This window comes from Heteronotia binoei, chromosome 5 (genome assembly GCF_032191835.1).
Source record: "Heteronotia binoei isolate CCM8104 ecotype False Entrance Well chromosome 5, APGP_CSIRO_Hbin_v1, whole genome shotgun sequence".
NCBI classification, from domain to species: domain Eukaryota; kingdom Metazoa; phylum Chordata; class Lepidosauria; order Squamata; family Gekkonidae; genus Heteronotia; species Heteronotia binoei.
Window position 1 is genome coordinate 69,072,791 of NC_083227.1, and position 21,880 is coordinate 69,094,670.

Sequence of the window (21,880 nt, forward strand, 5' to 3'; positions counted from 1 at the left end):
TGAACGTCAGAGGTATCAGTGAGGATGAACTGAGCCTCCTTACCAGGCTTGCCTTTTAATGTGACTACACGTCCAAACCATCTGCACTAGGTATCCTTTGTTGAATTTTTCCAGCCTTGCCAAGAAAGACTGAAGAGTGATGCTAAAAAGTGTTTGAAAATGGCACCCAGGGATGTGCAATAATTTGCTCTGGAGTCTGAGTGAAATAAAGAGGGCAATGTTTGTCTGCTGGTGTTGGAACTCCTAATGGGAATGACTGTTTGTTTCAGCATAGGCGCCTTCCAGTGCTGAAACATTTCACTGCTGGCATACAGATTTTTTAAAAAATGCCTAAACCTGCCCTTTCTAGGTAGGTTTGGGCAGCAATCCTCAAGGCTGGGGGAAATGTTCACATTTCGAGGAAGAGGCTTTCTTGTGAATTCATTTTTCAATTAACACTTTTAAAAGTATGGGAGAAAGTGGTTTTCAAAGGAACAGGGGGGGGGGGAATGGGAAAGAACTGGGACAACGCTGGGAAGTTTGCAACACAAGAAAAAATGGTAACATTGGGGCATGAAAGTGGAATATTAAAGCAGCCTGGGAAACACCTGTATCTCTGTCACCCTTCCCCAGCCATTCTGCTTGTTTGCCAGCATGTTCAAACATACACTGTTTACCTATAATACACTGTTGGAGGTGGGGGGTAAGCAATAGATTTTACTCTTTAAGCAGGCCAGTTACCTGTCCTGGGGAAAGGAGAGGTTAAAACATCTTCTTTGCTTCAAACATCAAAGCCCTTCCCCTGCCTGCATAGCACTTACATATCCGGAGGCTAGTGGAATAGCTCATGGAAAGAAGACCTATGCTTATATCCTGAGGCTAATGAAAGAACTCATGGAAAGAAGACCTGTGCTTATATAAAGTCAGAACATCTTCCCAAAGGAAGTGAAAGAATGCTGTGATTGGCAGGAAGTTGAAACGCTGTGGATAGAAACACCAATCAGGACTATTGTATTTCGTGGGAACATATGACAGCTGCCCTGAGAGGATAATAAGCCTGTCATTTAGATTCTCTCTCTTTTCTATCTTTCTTACTTCCTAGATAAATGAAATATGCCAGAATAAATGTTGGACCTGAAGGATTCTTCCTACTCTTGAGTACTGAAAACAAGGTTGTTTGAATTCAGAGGAACTACTATCTTTCTGAAATGGGTGTGGGGCAGATTAGATTATGATGAGCAGAGATATTCCTAGTTGATATCTGATTAGTTTGTTTGCTAGGGCTAAATCCATTTAAGATAAATAGCTGATCTGAAGATAAATTATTTCGTCACAGGATTTGTCTGTAAATTCTGGAGTTTGTTTCAATGATCAAGGTTGAGTGCTATATAGATCTTTTTGTTTATGGTTATTGAGATAATTCATTCATTCATTCATATCTTGTGTTCTGAGGCTAGCTTCTTAGTAGAAGGGAGATGGTGAGACAATATGTAGTGAAATAAACGAACTTAGTATTCAGCTCAGTAGTTGGTTTCCTGATCTGAATTTTATTTGGCAATTTGTGGTCTTAAAAATTCCTCTTTTGTAATTCTACTGAAAAACCACTGGATGATGTGGGGGGAGGTGAAAATCCATTTGCCTGTTTTTAAACCTGTATTTGCTGATTAGAGGTCTATGAGGTAACTGCAAGCTTCCTTTTTTCCCCTGTGAGGAAAGTTCATCTGAACATTGACCTCCACTTTCTGAAAAAGGCACAGAATTGCCCTTTTAAGGTGCAGTATATATTAACTTTTAGGGGATATAAATCCCACTAAGATAGTCTATTAGGTAACATAGTATTAGTTTGGAGTTACTGAAGCCCCACGTCCTAGCTTTGGACCCCTTTCTAAGTAAGACAAGCTTAAAGAAATCTTGTGAGCAGTCACCTGACAGAGGATTAATGAAGTGTGGTGGTGGGCACGTTGCTGCCACTCTCTGTAGGCACACTCTGATATATGTTTCCACAGTGTACTTGGATGACTAATGCTTGAGAAATTCAGTGTGGTGTTGGGATTTAATTCCTTCTGTGCTGGCAGTGGAATGTTAATATTCTGTGTCTGTAGCATGCATCAAACACTTTGTTGAGACACAGCAGTGTCTTTCCTGACAAAACAACTAGGTTTAAGATTTTGCCTGCTGTAACCCTTTGTGATGTCTGTCAAAACAGGAATATTGGTACAAAATCAGGACTTGGAAATAATTATATCATAAACTGAATCAAATGTAGGGTAAGCCAGCATGGTGTAGTGGTTAAGAGCAGCAGACTCTAATTGAGAGAACCGTTCCCCATTCCTCCTCCACATGAACCAGTCACGGTCCTCTCAGAATACTCTCAGCTCCACCTAACTCACAAGGTTTCTGCCGAGGGGAGAGGAAGGGGGAGACTCCTTAAGGTAGAGAAAAGAACCATCCAAACGAATTAGTTGGATACCCCCCACACATTACCCCCCACATGTTTATGCTTTGCATGAGTATTTCTTCGAGTCCTGCTTCAAAGACAACAGTTGTCATAATTTATCAGGTTTTGCTGAGCAAAACTACTTAAAAAAAAAAACCAGATGTATTATCCAGTGCCAGAGAAGTGGAGTGAAAACAATTATAAAATAATTATTTGAGAAGAAGAGTAACTTGGCTGGTTTGTATGAAGGGTTACAGGACCAGTTTTCTGCCTGGTTCAGAAACCACTTAATCTCTAGATACTTTTTATTATTATAACAACAGCAACTGTATTTGTGGAAAATCATATCCAAGGCATCAGCCATTAGATGCTTCTGACATTCATACCACCACATTCTATATAGCACTTGCAGTAGCTTGGACTCAGAAGTGATGCACCTCGTAGCTCTACCACTTACTTTTGCCTCATTTTCCTGCACTGTGAACTAGAATTACAGAAATTCTGCAAGTTAGAAGTTCCCTCTAAGCTGAGTTAGTGTGAGCAAGCTCATAGTTTTTTTAGCCTCCAGCTCACTCTTGTTTTAGCTCAGGAAAAATGGCCCCCAGAGCAAACTGATTTATGCAGTAGCTCACAACTTTAATGCCAGTAGCTCACATAGTAGATTTTTTGTTTACAGAACTCCACAGCTTAGAGGGCATATGAGTTAGAATAGGTTCACAGGGATATTAAACATATCAAAAAGTGGTGAAGGGTGGTTTACTGTGATCATTACTGCCCAGGATACATGGGTAGGTTTCTTGCTTTTCTTTGTGGGCTCTGTACAATTCATACTGACTTCTGGTATACTTCACACTGAAGCTATGAAAACCTGGCTTCCTCCCCAGAAGGAAGATGGAAGGCTAATTCCACAGCTGTGAGCATGGCTTACATCTGCAACATCTGTAAAGTATCACCTGGAAACTGTGAAAGAAGTTATGCTTTCCTAACAGGCACACTCTCTCTAGAAAGTGAGATCTCTTGAGGGGATTCAGTAAGTGATCTTTTTGAAGATTAACTGCAGAGGGGTAGCTGTGCTGCAGCTATAATGATCAAGCCTTATAGTACCTTAAATGCTACCATGTTTATTGTGCCACATATTTTTGTATCCGGTGTCAGGTGATGAGAGCTACCTCACATGATTAGAGGTGTAGACATAACAGGAAGCTTTTGCTAGTGCTTCCTGTTCTCCCTGCTCCTCCAGAACACCTAAACTTAACTTATCTTTGCAGTGAGATGCAAATGCTCAAAGTGTAGAGGGAGCTTTGACGCCTGACTGTGGGATGAAACATGAAAGCTCCTTGTCAGGTGATATGGAGAAACGATGGAACAGGAAGCATGAAGCAGTTTTCTGTTATGCTTCCAGCTCTGAAAGTCCAAAGTCATTCAGGGGCTGAATTTCAAATATTACAGCATGGTTGAAAGTGAAAAGCATAGCCTCATGGCCATGGGTTTCATGGAGCTGAGAGGATGCTTAAAAGCATTTTACCATTCAAGTCTATAAAACTGTGAAGGAAATAATCACTGGGCTCTAGGAAGGTTCATTTGTGAGTGTAGTCATTTCCCTTGTGTTTTGGCAGATCCATGTGAGATTCAGTTGTCCTCATAGCCACGTGGAGTCTACCTATATGTCTTCCAGCTGAGAGTGCAGGTTAAAAGGATTTAAAATAACATTTTTAGTAATAATTGGACTGAAAACAGAATTTTTGGCTCAGAAATAGTATTAGGGGAGAAGGTGGCTGATTGCACTGTACAGATGACCAAGTACCAGGGCTTTGCTGTTGTTAGCACTGGGAAGTTTCCACCATCATTTCTTTAACTGCTTTTTTGGACCTTCCTTTGGATCTGAGTAGATAAAGATGCTGAACTCTCTTAATAGTGGGCAGCCTTCTGCAACCATGTGGTGCAAAAGCTGATGGACACTGAAAAGACCAGGAGCACGCAGGTTTGGTTTGAATTACCTAGATAATTATAAAAAATTGGGCTTTGCAAGGATTAAAGAAGACTAACTTTAAAGAAAAGGTTGAAAGCAAGGATATCAACATCACTGTGCTTACATGCTGTATTGGATTTGTGTACTAACTGCAAAATTATCACTTTATTGGAGCTGAAGAAGTAGTGGCTGCTGCAGATGTCATTCTCAGGGTATTGTACTGGAACATGTTTGTATTTTGTCCCAATGTGCTTGTCTTTGGTATATGTGGCATATCTTTAACCGGGAAGGACAGCCATCATTGTGCCCATGCAGAGAGGAAGGACAAGCAACTGAAATTATCATTGGCTCCAAGTTTAACCAGTGTAGTGTCTCCATACAAAGTGTGTTGCCAAATGCCTAACTAATTAGCTCATGTGATGACATAGTTTAATAATAGCAGAAGCAGGGGAAAGCTATGCTGTGTATTTAAACCAGGTCATGGGCTGCCAGAAACTGGGTGTTGTCAGGCCTGGAGGTTGAATTTACGTAGATAATTTGAGGGTTGGAACAAACAGCATAAGAAAGTGGGTGTACCTATCTGTACATTAGCCACTGTTGTTGAAGGGAAGTCCATCCTATTGACGTATAGTATGTTGTATCCTCTGGAAGCGCACCTCGTGCCTGCTTTTGTGATGGGTTTGAAATGTCATTGAGGGTCTTCCTGTTCTTTAGTCATCGCTTCTGCTGCTTTGAGAATAAAATAAGACTGAAATTTGAAAGTTAGCATCATCAAATAGAACGTTGAATTTGGATATGGAAGGTCCAAGTTCAGGTGGATGTTCTCAATCACCATAAATGCCCCACCACCCAAGCAGCCATGAGAATTAATGGAATTAGAATGGTAAATATCTCTTTATATTAAAATAGATCAAAAGAGAAATGCTAATGAAGTCTACAGAGACTTACATCGGAAACCCTATGATGAAGTTTTGCTGTGCAAGATTTGAAGGGATTTAATAACTGCAGCTTGAGACCTGTGTGTCTGCTTGACTTGGCCTTCTATCCTTTGCTGATATGTGAACTTTTATCTGTTACATTCAAGTGCATGTATCAGTCTCATCAGGTCTGCCTTCCTCCACTTCCTGCAAGCCGATTTCATGTCACTCTTTTGTGCTTACCAGCTGTTGTAGTGTTTGATCAGGAAGCCTGAATGTTAATCCCTTTTCTAAAGTTGCCTGTGCTTTTATTTGATTTGTGCACAAGTGTGTTTCCTTTAGGCAGAAAGGGCTTAAAAGTTCTGTGACTGGGATCCAAGCATGGCCTTACGAACATGCAAAAGCACTTTTGCACTTATAGGAGGACTGAACCATTTCCTTGTGCCTCGCAGAATGCCTCGAACTAAGGCAGGGCAGGTCGCTGTAGTGGGAAGGGTGGGGCTGCAAAGCTTCCGACCGTGCATGTACCGTAAACTACAGGGAGTACTATGGATCCCAACCAGTCATTGGTCATAAAGATTCTCTGTTGGTCTAGAAAGACTGGGATGAAGAAACTGCGGTGCATGACAGTATTGAGTCCTTCAGCTTTTGTTGGATTTACAAACACAGCAATCAATTATAGCACAAAAAAACCACCCTATTAAAATGTTGTGACATCTAGAATTATACTTGTTTTGTTATTAACAGATTTATCTAACTGTTCCATTTCATTCTGCTGTTTTCTAAACTGGGTTAGGAAGCAGTAGCTAAAGAAACCCTGTAGGCTGAAAACACATGGCCCATGGTTTTTGGACTTGAACTTCTGATATAGGCTTTCTTTATCTTTTTTGAGTGAATATACTACAGAGGAGCACGTTTGGGACCACATAGCAGATGCAAAAGCTGGCAAAATAGCTCTGATGAAATTGGGGGGGGGGGATCAAAATTGACCACTGTAACACCAGCAGGTTTTGTTTGTGCTGACTGGTTGAGAGCCTCTGCCCTGTTCCCATTGGGTAAGTAATGACTGTAATAAAAGACAGAATAAGTGGGTGGGGGGACCACAACATTTTGACCCACTAGAAAGTCCTAACAGATACCCTCTGGAATTTGTGCCATTTGCAGGTTGATTTTCTTGCAGGCATGAGTGCTAGAAGTTTAGTTATTAAGGGAGCTTAGATTTTGAAATGCTTCCAAAATCAGGGCTGAAAAATTCAGCGTTGCAATTTACAGGAAATGTCCCTTTTCATTGATCTATATAGACAGTAGTCTCATGTTCTGTTTGATTTAAAGTATCTATATTTGAAGAACAGTTTAGAAACCTGTGTATGTTTTAATCCTGTCTTCAGTCTGTGCTCAGGTGTGTATGCTTTGGTCTTGGTCCACAGTGTGCTGTGCTGTCCCAAGAACCCGATCTAGAGGTTCTGTGATGGCTTCTTAGTCTAAATGCTGTCCCTGGGGCTCTGCATTATCTGCTTCGCTCTTCCATGCAGAGGACGCTTGCTGATGTGTTCTGTAGCCACAGCACAGTAATTAGGGTGGAGTTCATTACCACGAGCAGGTTGTAGAGTATCAGCATGCGTATGTATGTCTGCTATAATGATACATTTTACGCAATCCTTGGCCAATTAATTCCAGCCCAGCTGCTCGTGATATAATGTGTCCTGGTTTACTTACGTAATCCTGTAGAACCAAACAAGGAGGAGAACTAGGTTAGCGGAAGGGCTGGCATTGTCGTAGCATGAAAGACAAGAGGGAACCTCCTTTGGGCAACCCTTCAGTAGTTTTTCATCACCAGTTATGTAAAAGCTGGGCAGTATTTGCTTGTAAAGAGAATTTCTTCATCATGGGAAACAACTGGTGGCTGTGAATTTCCCTGTAGCCACTGAACTATTTTGAAATACATATATTCCTTTTTGGCATTTGGCCTGCTCTGTCTTCCAGCAGGAAAGATAGGTTACTGAGGCACCTACAGTTGCTTCATCTTCTCCTGATGCAGAAGGGTTGCTAAGGTACATTTCCACCAAAATAGATGGCAGACTGTATCATTTTGCCTCTTTCTGCAGTGCCTGGGCATGTATGAAGAGGCTGAAGACAGTTGTAGTTAACAGGAAAGCTAAAATAAACTCCAAATAGAGGAATAAGTTGATAGGCCTTTTCTAAATATCCTCGCTATGCAGCTACAGGACAAAATAAGCAAGGATTAGTTCATTCTCTTTTTAAACACATTTTTACTTTACCGGATCTAATCAAACAAAGTTTTCATTTAAAGAAAAGTTCTGGTGAGTTGAAGGAACTCTAAAAAGTTGTGTCCTATGAAGCACGGGTACAAATCACTTGCAGAAGCAGATCTTTCCTGCCTGCCTTCCTAGTTTCTCCCCTCCCCTGGTTAACCTTCCAAAAGCCAATGCTGGAGGACATCATGGAACTCTCAGAAAATATGCCAGTGTGGCATAAGGGATACAGCAAGCAGAAGAAAATCCTTATTCTTCTTCCACTAATAGAAGAAACTCCATCAAGCAAGTTTTCCTAACATGAGGAGAGGGGTAATTTTTGTGCAGTTTCCGCCTATGCCGGAGTTACCATGCTAGTAGCTCCAATTGTGGAGTTCAAGCAGTTTTTGTCAGAGAAACATTCACTGCCACCTTCACTTTATATTTGTATATATTTTCAAAAGCTGCTTCAATTTTACAGGTGATTATTCCCAGAACTGCACCCTCAAATCACTCCCTGTGCTACAGCAATATGGAGAGGCCTTTGACCGCTTTCTCCACCACAGTCATGGCAGTAGGTAAAACTACAGGGATCTTAGGCTCACTTCTGGTCTAAGCTGTGAAGTGGCCTTCTTTACCATATCAGTTTTCATTATGGGAGTGCCTTGTGCACAAAAATTGAAATGTGAGTAAATGCCCTTGGATATAGATGTTAGTCATAGAAAAGTTTCTAGCTGACCAGGTTATAGTGCCCATGACCAGTTATTCATTTGTTGTTGGGGAATCAGATAACTTTCTTTCAGGCAGAGACATTGTACATTTCCAGTACCCCAATATTTTCTTAGTGGCAAAAATGGAATTTCCCTGCCTCTACTGGTATGTCCATTGCAGGTGTTAACTGCTATGTAGAATGTGGTTCAACCAAAATTGCCACTCATATGACCCATGGCATCCTTAGTAACATCAAAGGCTTGTGAACACTACAGTTTCTTTTCATTTTAGATTTTTGCAGCACTTGCAGTGTTTTCCAAAAATAAAAATGGTGCATGTGAACAAAGTAACTATTTCACCCTCCACAGCAGTTCTCCACCCTATCATGAAATTTCTGATTCTCCCCTTCCCCCATTTTTAAAAGTTTCTTGAAGGATGAGCATGCTGCCTCTCCAGTGGAACAGGGTTCCTCTGCTTTGGTTAAAAAAACAACAACAGGAGAGCAGAAGGGCAGTAATCCTTGCTTTCTTATCCATCAGTCACAAATTGGGATGGAGTATCAAGATATCATTCTGCATGGCTGCTTGTGTGGGTGAAAACATTAAAGAGAAAATCCCAGGCCTTTTAATCATCTGGAAAGGCCCACAGAAAGAACTTTGTGAAAGCAGGGAGCTGTTTCTCAGAATGAAATACAGTTTCCATCACACGGAACAGCTTCCTGTGAGGGGGAAAAAAATTACCAATCCTGGACACTTTTAAGGCTCTGGCCATCTCCACCCCCATGTCTGAGATTCTGATGATAGTCACTTGAAAGGGACTTTTCCAACTTTACCTAGAAAAGGGTTAGCCAGAAACACAACCCTTGTGGTTAGCCAGCATCCGTCAGTGGCTTTAATTCAGTTGGGCTCTTTAAAGAGAGGAAGTTACTGCCGTGACGGGAAGAGGGAGCTGACAGCACAATCAGGCTTATAGGAGGGCTATAGCAGACGGTGCATAAGGAGATTGGTATGTAGGACACCAGGAGGAAAGAGGTGTGTCGATGGAGTCAGGGAAACAGACCAAAAATGAAGGCTTAAAGTTATAGCTCACTGAATGGGTGCAGAAAAGCTGCAGCAACTTAACATCTGTTGCATGCAAGGCTGGACACCTGAAGGGTGAAGCTGATCTTTAACTGCAACCGGTTCCTTTATTCATCCTGGAATAGAATGCTCCCAAATTGGATGTGCCGCGGGATTAGGGTGAGAGACAGGTTGAGGTACCTGAGAAGCAGCACACTGATGATTCTCCCCTTCCCCAATTTCTGTTTCAGAGTGGTTTCTGGTGTCTGTTGAAAACACCCATACGTAAACACAGAGCGTTAGTTTATTACTCTTACCAATCCAGGGGTTTTGCTGCTTACTGGGTTATGACCCAGAACAAGGGTGTCCTTACTGCATACCAAATTATATTGCCAAATTATAGATGTTTTAATGTCTCCTATAACAATACAGGTTGGTTCTATTCCTCTGAACAATTCCTCCTTCACAAGGAATAGGTTTCAATTTTATTATTTCTGTTTTCGTTGCTGCCCCATTCACATGACAGTGAATAAGTTCTCTTGTACAACCATTGAATTCAATGTGAATTGTGCTAACACGTGTCTCCTCCTTGTCCCAATGAGACTTGCACCAGATAATTACTTGCTGAATTGTGTACAATGCTATTTTGCTTGGGCATGGTACTGGACTTTTTACCCCTTTCTATAAAAATTATTTTATCCTGCTTCCTGACTGAATACATTCCAAATGTAGCTAAAAGATTTTTTAAAATTGATCTTGAATTGGGGGTAGGGGGCTGGGGGGTTTATGAATGGATGCCATTACGATAGCTCAAATACTTTGGCCACCAAATGAGAAGGGAGCACTCACTGGAGAAGATCCTGATGCTGGGAAAAGACAGAAGGCAAAAGAAGAAGGGGACGGCAAAAGATGAGATGGCTGGACAGTGTTACTGATGTAACACGAATTTGAGCAGACTTTGGAGGATGGTGGAAGACAGGAGGGCCTGGTGTGACTTTGTCCATGGGGTCGCAAAGAGTCGGAATCGATTGTGCGACTGAACAACAAAAGCCATTACCATGGTAGTCAGTCATCCTCTGTTTTAAGCCCTAGATGTCAAAATCTTTGAGGTGAGAGGATAGAGAGGAATGTCAGGCAGTGTCAAAGAGCTCTGTAGTATGATTTAGTCCTATTAAACGCTTTAAACTGTTGAATTACTGCAACTAGTGGAAATATCCAATGTGATAGAGTTTTTGTTACAGGACAGTTACATTCTTATATTTTCCCTGTGTGCACAAAACCATGAATGCTTAAACAGCTACCTATGTTAAGAAAGTGTTGCAATTAGATAGATTTTACATTATATAACCAGAGCAGCTTAAGGAAATCAATATAGTTGGACTTGGTCTCTGTGCAGGCCAAACATGGGCTTTGCACCAATGCAAACTGAGATTTTGGAATTCTTTAGAGTGAAGATTTTCAGTGCCAGCTCCACCCACCACAAGCAGAGAGTGTCTACACATGTGCTTAGAGTGGCAGAGCTGTGCCATCCTTCTCAGTTCTCTTTCATCCAACATCGCAACAATGCCTCTGAGAACTTTCTCTTCCTTGGACAGTTAGAGCTAATAAGATTTCCCATTTTTTTCTCATTTTTTTCCTCTGCAGTTTTTTCCTATGCTTCTGCCTTATTGCATGCTTCTGGCTGTCCTACAGGTCTGTGGAGATCCAGCTGCACCGCCCATTCTCCCCACCCACATGGTCACAGCCCTTAACTGATCTTCTCATGGCTAATGAAATATCCATTTGAGCCATTAGTAGTGACCTTTGCCTCTTAACTATTAAGTGGCAATCGTAGTGGCCATATCTTTGGCAAGGTAGGCTAGTCAGCTCTACATTCTCTGATGACACCCTCTCTATCTCCTTTTTGAAGCTACCCTTCAAGTAGATAATTTAGGGTTGCCAGACTCCAGGTGGGGCCTGGAGAAAATGGCAGCTTTGAAGGGGGGACTCTATGGTATTGCACCATGCTGAGGCCCCTCCCCTCCCCAAACCCCACCCTCTCCTGGATCCACCTCCAAAGTCTCCATGTATTTTCCAACACAGATTTGGCAACCCTAAGATAATTCCTTTTACCTAAAATCACCTCTGAGTGCCATTTCATCTAAGAACTTGTGCTACCTACTCTTCAGTATGTGTTGAAAGTACAGCTACACTGCTTAAATGTTCATGAAGCTCTTGAATTACAGATGAACAGGTCCGCTGCATTCAATAAACCATCCATTGTGTGCTACAGAGATGCGAATAGGGGTCACAGCACATCTCCTAACCACTGGGTCACAGGTGTGATTACACTCTGCTGTGAGCCTGCAAACAAATTTCTTCCCACTGAACCCATGCAATGACTGTGTCCACAACCTTCAGCAGGGCATACCTGTTTTAGAACTATGCAAAGCAGCCACGTGGTTACAACCCTCAAGCATTATAACTTGTTTATTGAGGCCCAGTCTGATGCACATTATAACAGTATGCTTGCTCTAGAGCAGAGGCATGTAATAAAAGCAAGTTAGATTTTCTGAGAATGGAAACAATGGTTCTAGAAATCTGTTATAGTGCTGTCTCCCTCGATGGTGCTAGCTTACATTAACGTATACACCTACTGAAAAGAGGGGTAATTCAGGCTGTAGTTTTCTGCTGGTCAGAGGAAATGTGCTTTTTTAAGTTTATAGAATGCTATAATATATAGTGAATCTTGATGGTGTTAATATAAATGCTAAGTACATTTTAGAAACACATTCTAATACCCAAGTTCACTTGGCTTTGAAAGAATCCAAAGACACCTTAGGAATTGTGGGGGCTAAAGCCAGAATTGCGAGTAGTACCTCAGAGTTCGTTACCTAAAGAAGTGAGGATGGGAACTTACTCTCTCAGCCCAACTCAAGGGCCTAGCCGGACATTAAAGAAAGCAAGAGGTTGCTGCACAGACATACCCCACCACACTAATCTGGCTAAAAATAGTTTAGCATGGTATGCCATCGTGTTCAGTGTTTCTTAGTCTCAAATGCTGATGTTATTTTCAGGCCTTTCTTTCACCAGACATTACCACAGAGATATGGCAATATGGTGGGTTCCCTCCTTTAATCTATAGTTGAGCCTCCTAGGCAAAGTTTGGAATGGCCTTTGGAGACGGCACAATAATAAACTCCTAGCTTCTTCAGCGTAGATTGACCAGTAATAATAATTTCAAAATGATTATGGTTCTGTGGAGCACCAGCTGAGTGGAAAAGGGCAGAGCTTTCCTATTGCCAGATCATGTTAAAATAGCTCTCATGATTTGTTTTGTTCCAGTGAAGGTAGTGTTAAGTGTGTGTCTCTGTTCACGCCTAGTTTTTCTTAATTCCGCTTCCTCAAACTGTTCTTTGAATTTTAAAGAATAAGTCCCCAGTGTGGGAGGAGAGGGAAATTGAATGGTAGCATTGAATCGTTCTAGCCTTAGCCTTCAGTGAATTAAGAAACTGAAATCTGTTCCCCCTTCCTCCCCCTTCTTTCTGCTCCCACTCTTTTCTATGGGTTTTCTTTCAGTCACTGTACTTTCCTTCTGCAACTCTTAACTGACTGCATCAACATGTGTACAAACGGCATTTAGTTTTACGTTTACAGACAGATTTATGTGTCAATGGATAACTGTCTCAAAATGAGGTTTTGTAATCAGACTCATTACTTGGCCCACTGAATTCTACAAGGGCCAACACAGAGAGTGGACCTTGGGCTTGCAAACGTCATCCTGTGGTGCAAAAGGAATGAGTCCAACAGGAAACCCCACAATTATCTGAACCTGGTTCCATCTGACCCTCAAAACAGAACCTGCCTTTCTAGTGGATTCTGTCTTACTGGGCCTGACAGATTATGCACTGAATTAAAGGTGGCATTTTGCAGTTCTGTGATTACTGTGTGGTGAGGGGAATGGTGTAGGAGGGGACATGTGACTCTTATATCCACTCTTCCATCTCACCTGGGATGGAATCTCTGAAGCTACCTAATGAGTAAACAACTCAAAGTTTGTGTTGAAAGTGTGTGCCATTGTTTTAGTTGAATCCTTTGAAAGGGCATTAGAACATGTGGCTGTTGCAGTAGGAATGCTAGCATGGTTAGGTTCAGCCTTCTTTACTTAAATTGGAAATTCCAATACTCCTATGTTTTTGTCCACAGTAAATATATTGGCATTGATACTAATGACTATATTGTTCCATTATGGTAGTTCAAAAAGAGTTCTCAATAGATTTGTGGATGGAGGGGATTAACATTGGAGACCTACTGCCAGGAAATCAAAAGCAGAGGATGCAGTTGAGCATGAGATGGCCTCACAAGTACGTCATGTAAAGAGTTTTTTTTAGTGTAGCTTTGTTTTATGACTTATAAGCTGTAATCAGCTCAGGAGTCAAAACAGTCATGTGCAACTCAAATCTTTGAGCAGAACATCTTTTGAGTTGCATTCAAAAGTCAGACATGCATATTGTGATTGCAATATAATTCTAAGGAAAAACAAAGAAGGGAAAGAAACTTAACTCAAAAACTGGAGTAAGAAACCTGAAAGGTTAATGTGCAATTAAAGGGCCAAACATTAAAAACAAAGTGTAAAATAATCATAAACCAACATACATGTTTTTATTGTAAAAAGCTAAAATCATTTAAGGGCCCATCATAAGCCTCTATCCTATGTACAATCCCAAAACCACAATGGGAACCCACTCAATTTGACCTGACGTGTTTTGACCTAGACTGGTCTTCAGAGGTCAGAAAGGTAAGAAGTACACATTTTGGCTCATAATACAGAATAGAATAAAACAACAGAACAATGCTGGACCACAAGGAAATTTAATGAAGTGACAAAGGCTTAGAGATATTCTTGAGACCTCTTATTCTACAGCCTTATGTCTTAATCAAGGGCATACATATTGCATCCAGTGTCTTATTGTGTGCTGCATGGTCCAGAATTGATCAAGATAGGTGTAAGGTCAGAGCCTATGTGCCAAGAGTTATGTATCTGAAGAAGACCAGTCTAGGTCGAAATGCATCAGGTCAAGTTGAGTGGATTCCCATTGTGGTTTTATGATTGTACATAGGATAAAGGCTTATGATGGGCCCTTAAATGGTTTTAGCTTTTTACAATAAATACATGTATGTTGGTTTATGATTTATTTTACACTTTGTTTTTAATGTTTGGACCTTTAATTGCAATATAATTCTGACCACGTCTGGCATTGATCTCATATCTGAATTTCAGGAAAGAAATCTGGATTGGTTCCCCCGGATGCGTGCCATGTCACTTGTGAGTAGTGATGCTGAAGGAGAACAGAATGAACTTAGAAATTTGCAAGAAAAGCTTGAATCTACTATGAAGCTGGTATCCAATCTTTCTAGTCAGCTGTCTGAGCTTAAAGATCAGGTAAGGAACATTCCTAAAACTGTTACTGCAGAATGTGGCTTGAATCTCTGGGGCATTTCTGTAGATGGAAAGTTTTCTTTATGCAGAGAATGGCTTTCTCACATCCTTCACCCACTGCAGTCCAAAATGTCATCCCCTCAAAATTCTGCCCCCCCCCAAAAAAAAGAAAAATAGCATTTGCAGGGAGGCAGTTTAGGCTGTAGTTGTAGAAAGTGAGATGAGATTGTCACCAACTGTGGGCGGAAATTCTTCCATCCATGGAAACTCTTCAGTGGATCCAAGCTACTATGCATAATTCTTTATGAATAACTGGGAATGGTTGCAAATTTTGGAAAATCAAGAATTTCTGTGCTGCCTTTCTTAATGTGCAGAAACATAATTTCCTGTGAAATATAATGGGATGGGGTTGGATGAGTGTGTTCAGTGCATCTGATCTAGACAAGGACCACTGCTAAATCTTCAGTGGTGGTCTGCCATCACTACTTCTGCAAGGGCATCAACTTTCCTGTGCTGTCAGGAAATGGCAGCTCAGAATAAGCTCAGCAAATCCCTCTTGCTATCTGATGTAGTATAGCAAGGATGTTCAGCAGCAGTAGTGTTCTTGGCTTGCTTGGAAGTGTAGTTGCCATTAGTTCTCTTGTTAGAAGACCGAGCTTACATGTGTGCATGTACCCTGCTTGAGGTTACCATATACTAGACTTGTTTAAACTGGCACAGAGAAAATTTTTCTGTATTGTGGTGTGGTCCAGTTTGCTCCCAAATGGATTTCTTTTCTTTCTTTCTTCTGGTTCACCTGTGTCAGTGGACAAATGCAAATAAGCAATGCCTGTTTCTTTTTCCCTGGGAAGGCCTAATTCCTCCTCTCTTTGGTAAATATTTGTAGCACTTACCAAACTACGTACTCGCAAACATTTAGGTGCTTCCATCCTGCCTCTTAGCATGCGCTGTTCTTCTAATGTGCCAAGGATTTCAATGGAGCCTCCTTTGTGGTCACATTAATACCATTAAGGGATTTTAAAAAACATTTATTTAAGCCATTTAAAGCAACACTATAAAGGCTCAGAACAAAAATAATGCCCTTCTCAGATCTCTTGTTCAGATCTTAAGACACAAACCACACACCCTTCCTCTCTTTCTTGTGTGTTAATAACTACAAAACACTTATCCATCCCTTTTGATTAGTAGCTAGTTATTAGTATGCATGTGACTTAAACAATTCAGAATGGAATCATAAACATTCCATGGGAGATCCCAACCTTAGACTCCCGTCTTTGCTTCAGCAGTCTTTATCCAAAAAGCATTTTAAGTCTAAATTGTCCCACTTTTTACTGGCCAACACTTCCAATTTTGTATTGCCCTTATGAATATGAAGAAAGGGTGTTGACTTTCACAGAGCTTTTTTGCTGCTAAGAAAGGGAGGGAAATGAGATTCATTAACATGAGAGAATTCTTTGGAATTTCCCCTGAGTACTATCAGGTTGCAATGTGTACAGATTATGTGACCAAACTAACATGAAGGGATTTTTTTGAGCAGGAACACACAGGAATGCAGTTCTGGCTGGCTTGGTGTTAGGGGGTGTGGCCTGATATGCAAACAAGTTCCTGCTGGGCTTTTTTCTACAAAAAAGCCCTTTGTGAATCAATGCTGCCATCAGGGGGTGTGGCCTAATATGTAAATGAGTTCCTGCTGGGCTTTTCCTACACAAAAAGCCCTGCCAACATGTCACTTGCTCATTAGAAGCAACCTTTTCTGGAAAGAGGGAGCTTGACTGAGTGATGTGTCTGAACCAAGTAAGGGTCAAATTGTGCTTTCAGAACTGTCTGTTCGAATAGGTTTCTAGAGATGAAAGCAGCCCTTCATGGTGAAATTCAACACATCCACTTGAAATCAGCATTGATCTAAAACAAATAATGTAAGCATTCCTAGGGAATGATTTAAAACATGACCACGCTTGGAGTTTATTAAACCAAAAGTGGATGTTAGGGAATTTGGGTGTCAACAATTGAAGTCGCATGCATGGAAAGAGAGCTAGCTGTGGTAATAAAGGAGAACACTATTTCACCATATTTCACCATGTTTTGCTTTGGAATAGCTTGTCTCTTTCCTTTTGCCCAGTGGGGGCCTTGGCTTCCTGCTGGTCACTGCACCCCCATAGTATTTTTTTCCACAACAATTTTGATGTGGGTCTATGACTTTTCCATGTGCAATATTGGAATTAGGGATGGTCACGAACTGGTGGAAAGAGTGGTTTGTTTTGTTTCATGATTCCTTTGATTTCACGAATCAAACAAACAATGAACGACCACAAACCATGAATCCCTGAACAATTCACGGTTTGCTATGGCTGGGGGAGGGAGGGGGGGGGATTTAAATGCTCTCCATTCTATTCTATGGGGCCATAGGTTGCAATGGAGAGATTGGGCCACAGCTCTGGCATGACTCTAGAGAAGGGATTTATCCTATGGACCCACAGGATACAATGGAGAGATCTCTCTCTGATCTTTCTTCCCTTTCCCAGCCAGCCCTGGCAAGCTGGCTGGGAAAGCAAATAAAGATCAGGGAGACCTCTCCCCAGCTCAGGCTCTGCTGGAGTGCCCAATTGAAACAGGGCAGCACAGCAGAGCCAGCAAAGCAGCCAATCCTGCAGGGGGATCTTCTGCTGCACTGCCTGGTTTCAACTGGGCACCCCAGCAAAGCCCACAAAAGAGCCAATCATGCAGGGCAAGCTCTTCCCACTGAATCAGCTGTTCTTTAGGCTTTGCTGCAACGCCTGGTTGAAACTAGGCAGTGCAGCAGAGTCCCCACAGGACTGACTGTTCTACAGGCTCTGCTGTGATAAAAAGAACTGTGAGCTAGCTCTTACTAACTCAGCTTAGAGAGAACACTAGTTATAGTTCTCTAATAATTCCGCCTCTGTCTTTTAAAAAAAGTGCCTTCTGACATTTGTATCCAAATGTCCATCAAAATGGGCTTTTCTGATTAACTTTTTCGATAGGAGGCCTCTTCTCAGTTAATGTCTTTTTGTATGTGTTTCTGGGATAAATGCCTCTTATATTTTCATGCATACGATAGTGCTTTGCCTTCATCTGTTTTCTGATCCAGCAGCATGTCTGCATCAAATTGCTCCATGGCAAGCAGGTTTCAGAGCTCACAAATAAAATCCAAAAGAAAAGAGAGCATCCACATGTAATGTGATTCTCTCTAACCAGAGTCCTCCCACTACTGTTACTGCACAAACAGAACAAGCTAAGGAAAGGGGTCAAAAGTTCTGGAAGATGGAGGAAGTTGCTTATATTTCATCTTTCTTGCTGCAGCTCCCTGCACCACATCCAACGCCATGCTTAGGAATCCCGTGATCCTAAGGAGCAGCTATGGGGAGGGGGCTATACTTGGAGGGGGAGTGAGGGAGGCAAAGATCCCTTCCTCAAACTCACTTCATTCACAGAAGGGCTTGATGCATCTTATACAAAACAAACAAGGAGTCTCTGTGACTATGGTTTTTGTTTTTTAAAAGCAAACTTTAATTGTCCAGCGTGATGAGAATGTAGCTAATCCTTAACAGGCATTCATTATTGTTGTTATTTGGAGAATACGTATATGCAGGGCTTTTTTTCTGGAAAAAGAGGTGCCAGAACTCTCAAGAGGGAAATGAGGTTTAAACATTTTAAAAAAAGAATTTTTGTTTCCACAAGGAGGTTCCGAAACTCCTTTCCACCACATTCCCCCAGCAAAAAAGCCCTGTGTGTACACCACCTTTCCAGAGATCTGCTCTTTAAATGTCCATACCAGTTTTGTGTAAACTTCAAAATATTTGAAAAACCTTGTAAATGTCTAAATAATAAAATGCTTAGACTTGGTACAAAAGTTACTGGAAAAAAACAGTTCACAGTGTGCACTGTTCCCTTCAGGTGAAAATAGGGTGAACTTTTTGACCTCCAGAGTGTGCAAAGTTTATAACACCACAAAAAAAAAGTTAAACTTGTTGTCTTTTCTGTTATGATTTACAGCATTTTATTTATTTTATTTACAGCACTTTGTTGATTTTATGATTTACAGCATTTTATTTATCTTAAAACATAGATAAGGTGCTGTTCAATGCTGCTGAGCTGGAATTGCTGTTGGACCAGGGTGGGGTTGCCCCATTCGGTAGGGAAAGGGCAGAATCCCTTTCAGTGCATAGGAAGAAGAGACTGCTAGATAGCTTTGCCAGCCAAACCATAGGATTATCACTGTGTACCTTTGTTGATGGAATCTTTCATGTGGTGGTGAACTGTTATTCCCACAGAGCTCCTATGAAAAGCAGTCTTCCTATGGTTTCTCTTACTGCAGCCGCCAAGCAAGCTTTTTGTTTGTTTTAACAAGATGTTGGGAAAACTGTGAATGGATCTCTCAAAAGTTTACTGGGCTGTTGTGGGGGAGGGATTATTTAAGCCTGTCCCCCTATACAATTTCCATGATCAAAAATGGTTTCCTGGAGCCAAAGCATGGGCAGCAAGGGGGACAAACTGCTTCAGGACCCCACAACAGTGAGGGCCCCCAATATTGGCTCATATTGCCAGGACCAGATCTCCATGTTTTTTGAGGGGGAGCAAAATTAAAAAATGATGCCCCCTTTTGGGCCATTCTATCTTATGGTCCCATAGAATACAATGGACTCCATACCCAATTTGGTGCTCCCCCTCCGTCGGCGCCCAGGGCAAGCACCCCCCTCTGCCCCCCCCCCCGATCCGGCCCTGCATATTGCCAAAGTTAGTGGATAGAGTTGCAGCTGTCTGAATTTCGACCTTCACAGTCAAATAGGAAAACCTATGCTTATTTAGGAAACCAGGATTCATTGTTGGTAATGAATTTATTATCAATCACTACTGCACTATTGGACATTTATATAGTGTATATTCGGTGTATTTAAATACATTATGTTATCTACTGACACCATAGCAGGGGAGTTAAGGAGAATGGCCCTAGGTTACCTCTCTCTGGCCCTGGCCGGAGTTGCTAAGGTGGAGGGAAAGTTTTCCTCTGTGTTTTCCTCAATAAATCAGAAAGCAGCTCCAGAGGACCATTTGAGGTCACGGAAACAGTGCTGTTCACTTGCTTCCTCCATGCTGGGAACCTGAGGTGAATGCCCCACTTGCACAATTTAGTTCACTAATAAAAAAGGTGTTTGGGAGATCCATTCATGGGTCTCATTTAGTTTGACTGTGAGTGATTTGCTTCAGGCTGCCCTATGTCCCAGCCTATCCATTCCACCACATAGCTTTTTTGTTTTCACAGTGAGTAAAAACCAGACTTCGCACTGGATTGCTCAGTTCCGTCCCTTTCTCTTTGGATTTTCCAAACTCACGGCTAAGTACATTTTTATCTGTGTTTAGTGTATCAGACAAGAGTTTGCTCTGTTGAAAATTGCTTTCAGAATAAGCCTTGACCACAATGTAACAGCAAGAGCTTATTCTGTGGTCTGACGTACAGGAAATGCTGATGCCTACTGAGTAAATCTTTCATTTTTCCAGATGACAGAACAGAGGAAGCAAAAGCAGCGTATTGGTCTCCTAGGACATCCTCCTTCCATCAATGTGAACCCACAGCAGCCAGCATAAATCGGATGGGTGGCTATTCCCCCCCCCCCCCCCCACACACACACACCTTCATAACAGGAGTGAGATTCAACCCTTAAAGCTGCTTCTGTGTTATGTGTAGATCATGTAAATAACCCTGGGTTTTATACTGTATGTGTAGGACTACCATGGGAAAGAATGGGTTTATGTATACTGGCACATCCAGGGTAGGGGGGGGTACATTTGTGCCAAAAAAAAATGCCTTTTATAGGAAGGAGTATGGGGCGGATCTGACTTGCACTTGAAGAAGATTTATTGACTAAAATAGTATGTGATCTGTATTTTGTATTTAAAAGCTTCAGATAACTAATATTTATGGGTTTTATACAGTTGTGCAATATGAATTATGCAATCACACTATATGTGTTACATACTCCTGCGTGTCCTGAAGGGAGTGCACATCTTTGGAGTCTGGTGTTGTCTTATAAATGGCATCAGATGACAGCCAAGCAAGGCTGCTGCCAAACTATGGTCTGAGGAAGGATTCGTTCACCAGAGCATTTTTGTAACACAGAGAATTCCAAGAGGTTGACACATCTTGTGGGTAGTAGCAATCGTGCCTCTTCTGTCTGCCACCGCCATCCTCCAAATTATATTTCTTTAAAAATAAAAAAAAGTTTCCTAAATATTCTACTTGAGGATATTTCTCATTGTTTTGAGTTGGCTTCGTCAGCAGTTCCGTTTAGATCCGAGAGAGGCTGTGGAAGAAATTCACACATTCCTTTCATGAAGAAATCAGAGTTCTTGTAAGGAACTTTTCCTCTTTGTGCGGAAGAACAGTTGGGATCATTCTGTGCTGCTGGCAGATCTTCTGCAGGGGTTTTGTGCCATATTGGTTTCTAAGAACTTAGAAGAGCTTGCAGGCTCTACCAATTCAGACCATAGCTATACTATTGTGTGTTTGGTTTTCTGTTGTGTTTGGTTTTTTACAGAAGAGTATCCCCCTCAGCCATTCACTGCACCTACTGAAGTAAACTATCCCTTTTAGGACTCCTAGCTGAGCACTGATTTTGTAATACTTGCAAAAGAGCCACTGGGTTTGGATCATGTTTCATTTTTCTTCCATCTTGATCACTTTTCTTTCATTTTGTTGTCCCTGACAGCTAAAAATTTGAAATGAATTTTTTATATACATATATGTACAAATATATATAGATATATATATATCTGGCGCCTAGTTTTGTACATGGTCCTCATTTTACAGAAGCAAATGAAAAGAGTGCTTATTAAAGTTTGTAAATGCATAAATACATAGCTATTTAAATAAATGATGATGTAATAATGTACAATGCTTCAATACTGGTAGTCTGATTCTTTTCTATAGTAATCTGTTGTCTACCCCAGAAATTCTTAACCTTTAATCCACTGCAGTCCACCAAGTATACAACATGTTAATACCACCCCCGCCCCCAGCATTAGGCCATAAAAACAGCACTCCAGACAAGTCAACTTTATTTTATGATATATGCATTCAATATGTTGATATCAGGCATACATGCCATCATACCTTTGTACCTTC

General features: G+C 41.3%; 1 protein-coding gene across 6 annotated transcripts in view; it reads left to right on the plus strand.

Moving 5' to 3' along the window:
- The window catches only part of ITPR1 (inositol 1,4,5-trisphosphate receptor type 1), a 353,195-nt gene extending 331,548 nt beyond the window's left edge, over positions 1–21,647 (plus strand). For all 6 annotated transcript variants that reach the window (XM_060239586.1, XM_060239588.1, XM_060239587.1 and 3 more), the window contains 2 exons: positions 14,584–14,745; positions 20,257–21,647. In XM_060239586.1, the coding sequence (XP_060095569.1) occupies positions 14,584–14,745; positions 20,257–20,343 (249 nt within the window). In that variant the 3' untranslated portion in view covers positions 20,344–21,647. The remainder of the gene's footprint in view (positions 1–14,583; positions 14,746–20,256) is intronic.
- Positions 21,648–21,880: the final 233 nt, after the last annotated feature.